The sequence below is a fragment of the Anabrus simplex genome, chromosome 2 (genome assembly GCF_040414725.1).
Source record: "Anabrus simplex isolate iqAnaSimp1 chromosome 2, ASM4041472v1, whole genome shotgun sequence".
Taxonomy (NCBI): Eukaryota; Metazoa; Arthropoda; class Insecta; order Orthoptera; family Tettigoniidae; genus Anabrus; species Anabrus simplex.
This window is the reverse complement of record NC_090266.1, coordinates 669625916-669642220: the sequence shown is the minus strand read 5'-3', so window position 1 is coordinate 669642220 and position 16305 is coordinate 669625916. Positions and strand designations below refer to the sequence as shown.

At 37.8% G+C, this 16305-nt stretch overlaps 1 protein-coding gene across 2 annotated transcripts in view; it reads right to left on the bottom strand.

The window, feature by feature from the left end:
• The window catches only part of anchor (integral membrane protein GPR155 homolog anchor), a 267223-nt gene that overhangs the window by 41671 nt on the left and 209247 nt on the right, over window positions 1-16305 (bottom strand). For both annotated transcript variants that reach the window (XM_067139331.2, XM_067139332.2), the window contains exon 12: window positions 6220-6380. In XM_067139331.2, the coding sequence (XP_066995432.2) occupies window positions 6220-6380 (161 nt within the window). The remainder of the gene's footprint in view (window positions 1-6219; window positions 6381-16305) is intronic.

The window sequence follows — 16305 nt, the reverse complement described above, 5'->3', positions numbered from 1 at the left end:
GTTGTAACTTGTAGACAAAGGTGTAACACAGGTTCTCATTAATGAACCAGCACATATAAATAAAAGAGCCTAGATTCTACTCTCAGACTATGGAGAAACGCGATCTCAGTGTTTTGACCTTGTCTGACATTGTGCATATGCGAACTGCAACTGTTCTAAGTGTTCTTCTGGTGTACCTGTATGATTACCTACTGCCCTCCAAAACAGAGCACATACAATATTTTCTCTCAGACATGTCCATACCAGCATTCCATACAACCAATCCAAACCTCATTTACAACAACGAAGCTCCATTAGCATAAACATGAGATGGACTTGTGACAAATCTGTACGTGATGCAAAACAACTGGCATTATTTTTTACATAAGGACACTAAATGTAATGTATATCACATACAATTACTTTTGCGTAAAATCTCCGCAGGCCGGTGTTATTTACCATGTCTGTTGCTGTTTCTTGATGGATGCAGTATTGTTGTATCCATCTCTTGGCACAGGACAGGATAAAATTTAACTTCCACTGAATTCTCGGTCTCATTTACACCTGTATCTGGCTCCATGGCTTGGCCATTGAACTTTTGAGTCCCAGGTTTGATTCCTGGCTAGGTCATGTGATTTTAATCTTACGTGGTTAATCCCCTTGCCTCAGGCATTGTACTGTATGTTTGTGCTGTCCCTAACATTCCTGCAACTCACATACCACACACAACACTGTCCTCCATTACCATAACACACAGTTTCCCCACATGCAGTGGATGTCACTCACTCTTATTTGAGGGTCTGCCTTACAAGGGCTTCTATAATAACCAATAAAATCTATTAAAAATGCTTGAAGCCTGTAAGAGTAAAGGAATGGGTAGAGCTGAGTAACGACATTCAGAGCATGACTAGTGCATCTACCGGGCGAGTTGGCCGTGCGTGTAGAGGCGCGCGGCTGTGAGCTTGCATCCGGGAGATAGTAGGTTCGAATCCCACTATCGGCAGCCCTGAAAATGGTCTTCCGTGGTTTCCCATTTTCACACCAGGAAAATGCTGCGGCTGTACCTTAATTAAGGCCACGGCCGCTTCCTTCCAACTCCTAGGCCTTTCCTATCCCATCGTCGCCATAAAACCTACCTGTGTCGGTGCGACGTAAAGCCCCTAGCAAAAAAACTAGTGCATCTGGATGTTATGAAAGGTGTTATTCATAAGGTTAGTCATGCTGCTATAACACTTTCTGGCTCAGAGAGGAATGTGGTGGCAAAATACTTTACTCTTCATCTTGCTTAGAACATCTCATTATCATTAATGCTATCACGGCCTGTACTTATAGACATGATATTGTATAGGCTTTTGGGGTTGTGCCGTGTCAAGAAAATAAGATTAAATTCTTAACGTTTCGCAGAAAACTGTGCTCTGCATCCTCAGAAGAACTCTCGACTGTCCACGAGAAAGGCTTCTTGTGAGCACAGTTTTCTGTGAAACGTTAAGAATTTAATCTTATTTTCTTGACACGGCACAAGCCCAAAAGCCTATACAATATCATCTCATTATCAGTTCTTGCAGCGTCCTTCTGTCATCCTATTTAAGTATCCAACAGCCACCATGTTAATGACTTAACAGACACATTCTTTGCCATTTATTCTCAGTCTTTTCTCTTATTATTCCCATACATGTATGCCCATTTTCCTTTAAATTAATATTTTCCACACTTATCCACCCAGGGACTGATGTCACTTTCTGCACTTCTAGTCTAATGGTATTTAGTTCATTGCAGATCAGACAAAGATCCTTACTACTGAAAAATCTCGGAAATAATTGTGCATTCCTAGCAGACTTACTGAACTCAAAATCAATATACAGTAGTCTACTTAGCTGACAATGTAGTAGTCGGTTGTTAAAATTCTGAGAGATGAAGTATACAACTTGGAAATCTACAACCTGGTACAAATACCTACACTACCTTTATGAGACCAGTAAGAGAACTAACTTTTATTACAATCTACAGTAGTAGTTTTTTTTTTTTGCTATTTGTTTTACGTTGCACCGACACAGATAGGTCTTATGGCGACGATAGAATAGAAAAAGCCTAAGAATGGGAAGGAAACGGCCGTGGCCTTAATTAAGGTACAGCCCTGGCATTTGCCTGGTGTGAAAATGGAAAACCACAGAAAACCATCTTCAGGGCTGCCGACAGTAGGGTTCGAACCCACTATCTCCCAGATGCAAGCTCACAACTGCGCGCCCCTAACGGCACGGCCAACATGCCCGGTACAGGAGTAGTGGGACCTGATTAATTTGGTAAACTTTTCAATATGATCTAACTATACTGGAGGAGAAATAGGCAAGTCTTAATTAGTAAAGAGCTCTAACACAGTGTATCATGCCTGGGTACTTAAAAAACTAAAATCTATGCCCAATATAAAAAGCACAATATACAAAGGGGATCAAATATAAGCCAGAATTTAATTTTTCATTTCTTAGAGGTCCAGCCAAGAGTTGCAAAAGCAACACGTCACTTTTCAACATAATCTCCTAATTCAGTAACACATTTTTGCCATCGAATTTGCAGTTTTTTAATCCAGCCTCGAAGAAAGTATGGGGATGTATTTACTACCAGCTGATCCACCCTTGAAGAAAGAATGGGAATGTATTTGCAGTCAGTTGTGCACAAACTCCTCTGCTACAGCATTACTGTTTAATCACTGTCCCCACCGCCCCAAACTTCTTTGAGTGGTCTAAACAAGTGATAATTTGAAGGAGATGAAACTTTTATGTGACCATATGTTTTAATAAAGTCACGAACAGCATAAATGTTTTGTTCTGTGACATTTGCCCAGGGCTGTAATGAGTGCAGTTTGTTTTCCATAGCATCCCATCCCAATAAAAAAAACTTTTTATACCACTCAAACACTTGCACCTTCGAAACAGTTTGCTTCCCAAACTGTGCCTGCAGTCCTCTCAGAATTTCAGGAGTTCCAACACCTTCTTTGGTGAGAGAAACTTCACAATGAGGTGCTGCGCCACACATGGACAAACTTCTTTCTCACTCATTTCGCTACTGACAAGGGGAAAGCCTCGCCACACATGTAGCAAGTTATAAATCTTATTTCTGCCCCGTATTGGCATCAACTCAACTAAGTGTCTGGTTGAAGGAAGAATCCCACATTCCAATACTTATTTGCTTTTTGTGGCTAGTCTATGTAATCATAAACATATTCCAGCTTAAGATCTAATTAAATGATTAAAAAAGTACATGTTTTGTTCCTGATTTGGAACGTCTTCAGCTAAAAAACGTGTGTAAAGATACAAAAATTGGCATATATGAAATAAAAAACACTTATGATGATGAGATATAATGTTCCTTCATGTTGAGTTACAACACTCAACAAGTCAATGTCCAAATTTGTGATAAAAACTGTATGTAAGGGATCCTAGAAAGGGATCTTCTTTCTTCAAATGCTGGAGAAGTTGCTATAGTAGTATGTCCTTTAAATATCTTGTGGATGATGATAGACTTAAATTTAAATATATGATGACCGGGGAGAAACTTTTAAGAATAACTGAAGTTGTGGTTAAATCTATATATATATATATATATATATATATATATATATATATATATATATATATATATATAAAAGAACATGTCCTGACTGACTGACTGACTGATTCATCATCGCTGAGCCAAAACTACAGGACATAAAGAAATGAAATTTTGAGGATACATTTACATTACAATGTAGGTGCTCGCTAAGGGAGGATTTTTGGATATTCCGTCGCTAAGGGGGTGAAAAGACGGGTGAATTTTTAAAATGAGGATATCTAAATCTCAAAAACTTAAAAGCTTACAGATGTAAAAGTTGGTATTTGGAATCTCCTTTAAAAATAAAGAAATACGCATTCTTTGGGTGGAGGGAAACCAACTTAACGGGCGGAGGTGGAGTGAAAAAGGAGTTGAATTCTTTTCATGAGGTTACTTATATCTCAAAAACTGAATATGTTACAGACATGAAAATTTGTATTTGGAATTTTCCTTCAAAGTAAAGAAACACGTAATCTTTTGTGTTTGGAAAATCCACTAAAGGGGGGTGAATTAATTGAAAAATTAGTTGAATTCTTTGTATGAGGATACTTATATCTTAAAAACTAAAGATGTTACAGACGTGAAAATTAGTATTTGGAATCTTCTTCAGAAATAAAGAAACATGCATTTTTGGGGGAAATCAACTTGGGGTGGGGGCGGTGAAAAGGAGTTTAATTTCTTTTTATGAGGATACATGTACCGGTATCTCAAAACTGGAGATATTACAGTCGTGATTATTGGCATTTGGAAGCTCCTTTATAAATAAAGAAACAAGCATTTTTGGTTTTCGGAAAATTCACTTAAGGGGTGAGGGTGAAAGGAAGTGAAAAAATTTAATTCTTTTTATGGAGAAACTTACATCTCAAAAACTTAAAGTTACACGGGTGAAAATTTGTATTTGGAATCTACTTTAAAAATAAAGAAACACACATTTTTGGAGGAAGGGGGGAGGGGGAATCAACTTAACAGGCTGGGGTGAAAAAGGAATTCATTTTATGAGGATACTTATATCTCAAAAACTGAAGATGTTAGAGGTATGAACATTTGTATTTCGAATCTTCTTTCAAAGTAAAGAAACACATCTTCTTTTGTCTTCGGAAAATCCACTTAAGGGGGCTGAATAAATTGAAGAATTAGTTGAATTCTTTGTATGAGGATACTTATGTCTCAAAAGCCAAAGATGTTAAAGACATGAAAATTGGTATTTGGAATCCCCTTTAAAAATAAAGAAACGTGCATTTGTTTTTTCTTTTGGAAAATCAATGTAAAGAGGGTGTGGTTGAAAATAAGTAAATAAGGAGTTGAAATATGTTCATTTCTTTATGTCCTGTAGTTTTGGCTCAGCGATGATGAATCAGTCAGTCAGTCAGTCAGTCAGTCAGTCAGTCAGTCAGTCAGGACATGTTCTTTTATATATATATATATATATATATATATATATATATATAGATTTAACCACTTTATCTTAAAAACTGAAGCTGTTACAGACATGAAAGTTGGTATTTTGAATTTCCTTTCAAAATAAAGAAACATGTATATTTTTGTTTTCGGAAAGTCCACTTAAGGTGGGAGAGGGGTGGAAAGAAGTCAGGAAGAAGAAGTTGATTTATTCTTATGAGTATACATTTATCTCAAAAACTGAAGGTGTTACAGATGTACAGACATGAAAACTGGTATTTGGAATCTCCTTTAAAAATAATGAAACACGTATTTTTTTGTTTTCGGAAAATCCGGTTAAAGGACTGAAAATAATTGGAAAAGCAGGTGAATTTTTAAAATGAGTACCGGTATATCTACATTATATGTCAAAAAGTCCTTTAAAAATACAGGACATTTACCTTTTTGTTTTCGGAGAAGGCATTTAACGGGGTGTGAAAAGAAGTGAAAAATAGTTTAATTATTTCTTATGAGGATATTTAAGATAAGTATCCTGAAGATGTAACAGACATGAAAATTAGTATTTGGAATCCCCTTTAAAAATAAAGAAACATGTATATTTGTTTTTGGAAAATATACTTAGATGGAGGTGGGGGTTGGGGAAGAACTGATCCAGGGGTTGAATTCTTTTTATGGTGATACTTATGTATATCTCAAAAACTGAAGATGTTACAGATGTGGGAATAGCTCTTTGGAATCTCCTTTAAAAATAAAATAAAAATGTATTAATTTTTTCGACTTGAGAGAAGACTGTTTCTCACATGTACAGTTCTATGTGTCATGGTCATCTTAGCCCCAAAAGGTAATACCACAAACCTGGTTTACAAAGAATTTATTTCTGGGGTAAATGAAGCTCAAATTTTGGGTGAGTTTTTATACTTTAGGAATTTTCAGATAATTTCTTAGTACAATGCCGAGGAACTATTACTCTGATCAAATTACGAAATCCACGCGAGCGAAGCCGCGAGTAATTGCTAGTCTTGATATAAAGTTTTAAGGTGTTGAAGGGAGTCCCCCGGCAGGTCCCACTATGTTTACTTCCCTTACGTCATCAGCTGACATACAGTATGTAGGGCAAGGAATCGGCTTCATGCATCCCCACCATTCTCCTCTCAAGGCCATATACCAGTCCTCTTGGTATTTTAGTTTGCAGGTGAAAATTCCACTTTATATTTGATCCCCCTCCATATAAGAGAGTATGACATAAATCAACACTACCTTTTTACTAGCGGCAAGATAACTGCTTTCGTGTCCAAACCAAACACAGCAAAAACGATCAGACTTTGTCCAAAATTAAGGCTAGCATCAAGGAAAGCAAGCTCTACATAGATCCCAGACATCTCTTCCATGACCAAGGTCCAAACTGAAAATGCTATACCCTGAAAATAAAATAAAATATTGTTAAAAATTTCCAACATTTTACAGTTGTACTCTGTGTTAGGCCTAACAGCATGAAATGTTTGCACTTCATAAAACTATTTTTAAATAGAACTGTATAGAGAAGATTATAACAATGGCACATAGCTGTTGAGTCTATAAAAGGACCTTACAAAGACTGAAGCAACCTTCCTTACATATTAAACTAGATGCTGAATATGGTTTGTACTCTTTCTAATATAGCTACATACAAACTTGTTATATTAGTATATTAGTTACATATTACCTGTTGTTCAAACTTCTTCCACACTTCCTGTTGAACATCATAATTAATACATGAGAATTAAAATCTAGGAGAGCATAATTCAAACATAATGCAGTACTTAAGTAGAGAAGACCAAGTGATGTACATTCATTAATTTTCATTTTCCTTCATGTTCTAAAGGTAACACCTTGTCAATACAACCTTTTTACACACTAGTAACTGTTCTATGAGTGCATTTATGGTTTCTATTCTTGAATAACATGAGGTACAGAATGGTACTTCCCTCTACTAGAGTAAACATTAAGAAATGTATACTTATATATAACTGTATTAGCTGGGATGGTTTCTTGTCTATATATTGCAGGTAGCATAAAACTATATCATGGGAAGTTGACCCACCTGGTAAATATGGCTTGCTAGTCTAATTGCATATAATTCTGAGCAGAAATATGTCTTGAAATTAATACATGAGAATTAAAAGTACTTAAGTAGAGCAGATCAAGTGATGTACATTCATTAATTTTCATTTTCCTTCATGTTCTAAAGGCAACACCTTGTTAATACAACCTTTCTTCTCTGTCTTTTGCTGTTTGTTTAATCTTTGCATCACTGTCACATCCTACTCTCCTAGATACTTTCCTTTTAACAATTTTCTGCCTTATGTCATACTTTACTTCTCTTAATACTACTCAATTAATTTTCCTTTCAATTTACCTCGTATTGTCATTTTGCACCACATTTCTTCTGCTTCCAGGCTGCTATTCTCCACTTTTTCTAAAGTCCAACTTTCACTTCCATAAAGCAGTATGCTCCATACCAATGATTTTGCAGACTATAAAATTATTCTTACTCACTCATTTCACCACTGACAAGATGACATCTTGTTTCTGAAAAGTGTGGAACGAACTCAGACTCTTCTTGCAGCAGACTTTTTAATTTCTCAAGTTTCCATGTACATACTGTAGATATCCAGGTAGCTATTGAGGGTATTTCCTTTTTGTTCATATGTATGTTATTTTCTGAAAGTCGTCAGAAACTCTATTTGTATTGCAAATGCATGTAGGGCAAGGAATCGAATTCACACATCCCCACCACTGTTCCTTCCAGAACATACCAGCCAATGACAGTTTAACTCGTGAGTCAGTGGCTATGTCACAGCTGCAGCTGTGTATAAAAGAAGCCTCTCGCCTAGAGAAAGGCAGATATATAAGATATATCTGTGTCGGAGAGACGTAAAGCAAATAGAAAAAAAAAATATAGGAAAGGCATACGCGTAAAAGAACTGTTTGGTAAAAAGACGTTAGAGACATCTCTTACCCCCTTCGAATTAACTGAGGATTTCGTTTATTAAGAATTCGCTTTACATGCATTGACACAAATAGATCTTATGGCAACGATGGGATAGGAAAGGGGTAGGAGAGGGGAAGGAAGCGGCTGTGGCCTTAATTAAGGTACAGCCCCAGGATTCGCCTGGTGTGAAAATGGGAAATCACCGAAAACCATCTTCAGGGCTGCCAACAGTGGGATTCAAACCAACTATCTCCTGAATGCAAGCTGACAGCTACATGCTACAAACCATGCAGCCACTTGTTCAGTGAAGATATTTTAAAACACATCCCTTGCAGTCTTCATACAATACTTTGAGCAGAAGCAAGAACTGAAATCGAACAATCGTGCAAGGCCATAGTCATCTCGGTGATGGACAAGGTAGTGAATGATATGGAGAGAGAGAAGAATGTGAGGAAACTGTGACACAGCTATTATATTTAAAAGTCCCTAATTATGTGCGCTCACTGGACAAATACACCTTCACACTGTGCGTGACAAAATGTATTTTACCAGCAAATTGCTGGTTGATACAGAACATATAATTAAAAATCTCCCTGGACACTGTATCTCAATAATGAAGCCCTCAATGTTTTCAAGAAAGAAGGATAAGAATATCTGCTAGTACAAAAGCATGTTGGAGCAATATAGCGACATAACTTTGATACTTTGATACTTTAGCTCTTGCATTTGTAACTGATTCTCCAATGGGGGAGCTGCTTTGAACAATATTTCTCTGAAGTGAAATGGAACATGAGGCAATAGAATGTCACGAAAGTTCATTCAGTGTTCATGCTATTTGATGTGGGTTAGTAATCTACCAAAAAACAACCCTGGATTTGTGGCTCTCCAGAGGGCATATTTATCGAGGGGAATGTAGTTGACAGAGTGTTAGAAGTTAAGTGTCCATCTTCCTATAAAGAAACAATAGTAGATGAGGCTGGAAATCTGCGAGTACATTATTTTTACGTTGATGAGCAATAAAAGACATACATATAAAGACAAGTCATATGTATTACATACAAATACAAATAATTATGTACATAACTGCCTTAGAGAAAAATATGATCTATATGTATATAGCAAAGCACAACAGTTGACAACACCTGTTTTTAGGAACAATAAGTATGTTGAGGAATGTCTCACCAAAATTTCAAAGTTCTATTTCAGTAATTACTTGCTAAAAGTTTGTGGTATTCCTAATAATGGTTAAGTAATCGTATGTCAATTTTTGCCTTGTAAACACTGAACAGTTCAATAGAAAATGTAAAAAATATATATATATATAAAACTGATGGTAGAAAAATTCTCAAACTATTCTTTAATTATTGGAGTTAGCAAATTTGCTAAAACGCAACACACAACAATTTCTGTAATATACTGTATATTTTGATTTTTTGAATACACCTTTCTAGGCGAATTCTAACACTCACAATATTTTAAGTACTCTCAACTTCCTCAGCTGTTAATCTCCCTTCATGTAAGAATGGTGGCATAATGATTATGATTGCAGTTAAAACTTCTGCAGTATAGCAACCCTTGTATTGAGAATAGAAATACACTCTCTGATCTACTTGGGGTGGTTGTTCAACCCAAAATCCCGTGAAGTCAATTATGACTCGACAGTTATTGTAATTTCTCTTAAATGGTGAAGGATACCGAGCTCGACAGCTGCAGTCGCTTAAGTGTGGCCAGTGTCCAGTATTCCGGAGATAGTAGGTTCGAACCCCACTGTTGGCAGCCCTGAAAATGGTTTTCCGTGGTTTCCCATTTTCACACCAGGCAAATGCTGCGACTGTACCTTAATTAAGGCCACGGCCGGTTCCTTCCCATTCCTAGCCCTCTCCTGTCCCATCGTCGCCATAAGACCTATCTGTGTCGGTGCAACGTAAAGCAAGTAGCAAAAAAAAAAAATTAAAAAAAAAAATGGTGGAGGCATTGTTTCTTGAACACTTTCCTTACTAGGCCAGAATATGAAATTTTTCATACACAGCGCGAGTTCTATAAGAACAGTCGTAAAAAATACATGAGGTCCTGTGAACACTGCATAGCACTCTCAAAGCAGAATTGGACAGTCCAGTTTTCATTTTCTCTAGGAAAAGTAATAATCTGGTTTCTTTACGTACTTTGGAAATGTTACAGTTTGATAATAATGTAATAAGTAAGGCAAAGATATTGATTATGATTGTGAAATCACGCATTTGTGTATTGTTCCTTATGGAACTGTATCCTTAGAAACCTGGGATCCTGATGTCTGAATGATCATCTTCCATTTCACACATTGTCCGACTCGTTGGCTGAACGGTCAGCGTACTGGCCTTCAGTTCAGAGGGTCCCGGGTTCGATTCCCGGCCGGGTCGGGGATTTTAACCTTAATTGGTTAATTCCAATGGCACGGGGGCTGGGTGTATGTGTTGTCTTCATCATCATTTCATCCTCATCACGATGCGCAGGTCGCCTACGGGAGTCAACTCGAAAGACCTGCACTTGGCGAGCCGAACATGTCTTTGGACACTCCCGGCACTAAAAGCCATATGCCATTTCATTCCACACATTTGATCATGCTTTGAAATGTTCCATCCCAGACCAAAATTAAGTGGATGCATCCTGGGTTATGTTACTTGCACAAACTGTAGTTGAAAATTTTCTGTCTGATTCTTCCTTTCTTAATTGCATGAGTTGTCTGTGAAAGCGTTGTAAGTTAGAGCCCGGCAACACATTCTTCTTCTTGTATTCATCAGGAAATATTGGTGGAACATAGGCTGGATTTGATGGGTATCCAGATCTTCTGTTTCCAATGAAATGTGCACTACATATTCTGGAGTAAGTCGTAGATTGCCAGTGATAGATCAATGCTAAAAATTAACACCAAAATTAAATTAAATTGGGTCAAATGAACTTATTGCAAATATGTGTGGCATACTTCCTTCCTTTGGTTAACTGCTTGTATATATCACCTCCCCTACGTTCACTTCTATCGCTCATTTTGGTAAACAATAAAATTGTATTTCACTTCCTGTATTTGCATAAGTATTGGAACATCTGACAACATAACAACTGCGATTACCACTGAAGTGACTACACGCTCATATAAGAACAGGGACTGTGAGTCTGGAGTCTGTCTCACGTATGGTTCTCCACCCAACCGCTAGAGTGACATGCATCGTGCCTATAGCACGATTTCATCAGTTACTTAGGACAGATGCGTTTTGACATTCTGCAAACATCATGCCAAGTACTGATCAATTCGGAGCCATCCTCCAGCTGCTATGACAACAACAAAAATTCATGCAGCAGCAACAACAACAGCAACAGGCAGCTTTTAGTGAAGCATTACAGGCACTTACCGTCCCACAACAGGTCCCTACATTCGCCCCTTTTGACCACACTAAAGAAGATTGGTCGGCCTATTAAGCTAGGCTTCAGCAGCATTTCATTTGTCATGGCATTACTCAAGAGGTTAGACAGTGGGCATTCTTCCTCAGTTCAGTGGGAAATGAAACTTGTGAATGATTACGGAATTTAAGGGTTTCTTTGCCCAGTTAATAGCCAGGTTAAATGAACATTTCACTAAAGATTCACATATTGTTGCGGCATGGTATACATTTTTTCAGTGCTGTATGAAACCAAGTCAGACTGGATAGCCGAGTTACAATGAATTGCCAAATCTTGTAAATTTCTATGTGCTAACGATGGTTGTGGTATGCCTTACACAAACTCGCTCATAAGAGACATAGTTGTATTGCACACTCTGGAAGAGAAAATTAGTTCTGAAGCTGTGAATCATAGCGATCCTCTGTTAACACATTCACGCCCGTATCCGAGTTACTGCCTATAGCGCGTGACCATGCTGTGGACCGTATCCGAGTTAGCCTGGATAAGCGCAACCTTGAACTCGAGCCGTTCCTACACAGCTGGGATCTATTTTGGTCACAAATATGTGCGAGAGAGATGAAAGTAATACCCTTATGAATGTTTCTACTCACCGAAAAACACATGGCCACGGTGATTTTCCCTCCCAATGCACTTTCTCTGTTTTGTTTCTGAAGGTAGCCTAGCGCTCGCACAACTAGCTGCGTAGTTGGTTTGTGATTGCACAAGAATGTGTATAGTCGCGTTCTGAAGTATAACCATGGCGTGTAGGGACAATATAAATGATGCAAGTGATGCGAATTTACAAAGCACAGTTTTTCAGCTGCTTGAAAATTATCTTGGCCAGGGGTATACAGTCTATATGGACAATTATTACAAATAGCGTTTGACTCGCGAAACAATTACGGGAACAATACGGTCGAATAGGGATGTACCAAAAGATCTAAAGGAACACCAGGCATTTCTCAAACGGGGTAAAAAGTGAACCCGACATACAAGTACAGTCACCTCTCTCCGAAATCTTAGCTCCATCTACGTCATTAACGTCCTGCAATTTTGCCGCCAAAAAGGGCACCGGCCAAGGATCCATCATTTAGGTTAGATGCGAAGAGAAAAGAGTATATTCTCTTAAAGTTTCCATCATCAAATATAGACAAGTTCCCCTGAAGAAGGTGCAAAGTGTGCTTCAAAAATAAAATTATTAGTGAAACATGGTATTTTTTGGAATGTTTAGTGTTCCCATTCACCCAGGAAAGTGTGACATTACCTACCACACCCTACAGAGATACTAGAGGACTTCCTTAAGTTATGTGGAAAATTTTGTTTCCATATCTTGTTCCGTTTGGAACTTATTGTGAAAAGAATTCGTTGTTGTTTGCTCTGCCACTAACAGCTGGAATAGCTGGGCCAGTCCTTTAAATAGCCGCTCAGATGATGGGCGTGAATGTGTTAAAAGAAGTTACCCCTCCAGATCACAAAGGACAACTACGTCCACCGGTGACAAAAAACAAGTTCAGAAACATGACCATATGGACACTCTACAACCCCATGATTCCCCCAGATCATCACCACACATCAAGGGCAGGAATAAATCAAAGACAAGAGAGCTTCAATCGTGCTGTGGCTGTTTCAAGAACAACAATAGATGTCACTGCCAATTCTTCAAGGCCACACGTGTTCGTTCTAATAAAGTCGGACACAAACAAACAGTTGTCAGAGTACACAACATCAAGCAGTTAAGCCCTGGTATAACCCTGATCAGCAACACATGGAAGTTGATCAAGTCAATCTAGTTCTTCCCACCAAGGACTCTAACAAGACAATCATCAACCTCAGCTTACACCAACAATCAGTTGATTTTGAACTCGACACAGGGTCTCCATTTTCTTTAATTAATCTCTCCACAAACCACAAGTTGAGTTCTCCATCCTTTTCACAATCTGACTTTAGTCTTATTACTATTAACAAGCAGAAGATTGATACCAAAAGAAAAATCATAGTTCTGGCTTGTTACAAAGAAATCCACCAGAACATTGAATTGCTTGTGGTTAATCACTGCACTACATCCAACATAACAGGCATGGACTTCTTCAATCATTTTGGCTTCCAATTACATGATGGAGTTAATATCATCTCTGAACTGATGCCCAGTACAGTCAATACACAGTTCACTGCTCAATTTGCTGATGTATTTAACAATGGTTTGGTACTGCTATGGAATATCATGCTCATATCCAGTTGAAAACAGGAGCTAGCCCATGCTTCTTTACAGCATGTTGTTGTGAGATCAGAACTCGCAATCTGCCCTTCCGCATAAAACAGGAGTGAGTGGATCGAATGGGATTCGATCTGAGACCTCAAGGGTAAAGATCCCAGAACTTAATCAATCACTACCGATCTGCATTTAGGGCAGTCGCCCAGGTGGCAGATTCCCTATCTGTTGTTTTCCTAGCCTTTTCTTAAATGATTGCATAGAAATTGCATTTTTTTTCTATTTGCTTTACATTGCACCGACACAGCGACGATGGGATAGGAAAGGCCTAGGAATTGGAAGGAAGCGACCGTGGCCATAATTAAGGTACAGCCACGGCATTTGCCTGGTGTGAAAGTGGGAAACCACGGAAAACAATCTTCAGGGCTGCCGACAGTGGGGCTCAAATCCACTATCTCCCGATTACTGGATACTGGCCGCACTTAAGCGACTGCAGCTATCGAGCTCGGTAATTGGAGATTTATTGAACATCTCCCTTGGTAAGTTATTCCAATCCCTAACTCCCCTTCCTATAAACGAATATTTGCCCCAATTTGTCCTCTTGAATTCCAACCTTATCTTCATATTGTGATCTTTCCTACTTATAAAGACACTACTCAAACTCATTCGTCTGCTGATATCATTTCATGCCATTTCTCCACTGACAGCTCGGAACATACCACATATGATACAAATTCTATAATTTTATTAAATACCACCTATTCAATACATAATAAGCTAATGGGGACTTATATCCTTATTCAAATGTCAACATGGTTCATGTTTTCCTCTTTTTTTGTGAGCATCATCAGCCAATTAACATTTACCCAAGGCTTAATAAGATCATGAACATATTCTATTGAGCTAAAATATGCTTTGTAAACATGAGTGACAAATCTTATAATATACTACAAATCATATAACAATAAAAATTATGTCTTTAAGTTAAATTACATTTGTCTAAAATCTTAGTGTTAACATTATCCTTTAAATTTATTGACGAAACTCCTCTGTTGAACATCCTTTTAAAACCATTTAAAAAAACCATTTCAGATCTGGCTAATTGTATTGATTCAGTATTTCTTGACATGTGTAATTGTTATTAAACCTTCGTTGACTATATTAACAATTTTATGCAGTTGATAATTGCCTATATTATGTTCAATATTGAAGGCTTAAAAAATGCATTAAGCATGTCGCCAATGGACTGCCTAAAAGGATATAGTGTAATAATATTAACAGAAACATTCCTCACAGACCATTGGCAACATGCAGAATATTATTGCACACATTTACAAGCGAAACAAGGAGAAAGAGGAAGACCCATAGGAACAATAACCGTTCTCTTACAGCCTTGGCTGACCCCAATAAAAATGATAACACAACTGGATCACTCTCTACTAATAGAAACAAAACACATCACAATTATGGCCGCTTACTTTCAACCACATGCAACGGCCTTGGAAATAATAAACGAATTAGGACAACTAATCACTCAGAGCAAACAAGACAACCCCCTAATCATAGCAGGAGACTTAAACTGTAGGTTGGATGTACAAAGTTACAAAACAAAACTAGTAATGGAAAAATTACAAGAAGATGGCCTTCTCCTATTAAATAATAGCAACATACCAACCTACATATCTCACAATGGAACAAGTGTGATAGATGTTGCACTCATAAAAGGACAATAAAAGGAGAAATAACCCCTATCTGGTCAGCAAATCACACACCAATAAGAAGACATATCCCCATGAAAATAAAAGTTCATGGAGATTGGAAAGCACCAAAAAAAGAAAAAAGCCCATTATCAAGAAAAACTGACATCAAAAAAATAGAAGGATGAGTCGGACCAGATAAGAAAAATAGAAATGCTAACTGAAGAAGCAAGGCTAGAAGAAGCGGCACAAACACTTGAGGAATTGCTAATACAAGCTGCAATCCCAAGAAAGGACCAAAAGGCAAAACAATGGTTCGACCAGGAATGCTACCTGCTAAGAAAAGACGTACTGAAGGCCCTGCATGAACTAAAAATGAACAAGAAGAACCTTACACTTTATCAGGTATATAACAGAAAAAGAAGTCTCTATAAAATGCTCACGCGGGAAAAGAAAAGGATATACTGGGAGGAAGAAGGTAAAAGAATCGTAAAAATGTCAAAGAAAGACCCATATATCGCTCTACGTCCCAGGAAGCAAGCGCAGACACATTTTATAAACATGGAAGAATGGATGACACACTTTAGATATACTCAACAAAGAAGAAATAACAAAATCCCAGAAAATAATCAAAGTACCAATACACTAGCGCCAACAGAATGGACTCCGCTGACAACAAGTGAAGTCCAAAACATCATCTCAAGCACAAAGAAAAACAAAGCCGCAGGACCAGACAACATATACAGTGAGTACATAATAGACACTACTCATCTCCTACTGCCCGCTTGGACAAACTTATACAATAAATGCATTAAGATGGCCTCAATACCGGAGAGATGGAGACATTCAACTATTAAAGTACTCTATAAAAGCAATGGCGACCCATATGATGCAAACACATACAGAGGCATCGCTCTGGAGAACATACCGTTCAAGATATTCACAAAAACAATTGTGGCAAGAGCTAGAGAAGAAATAGATGAGTATCTACCAGGAAATCAATTCATATTCAGGAAAGGAAGATCAGTTATTAACACCATACAATTACTACTCAA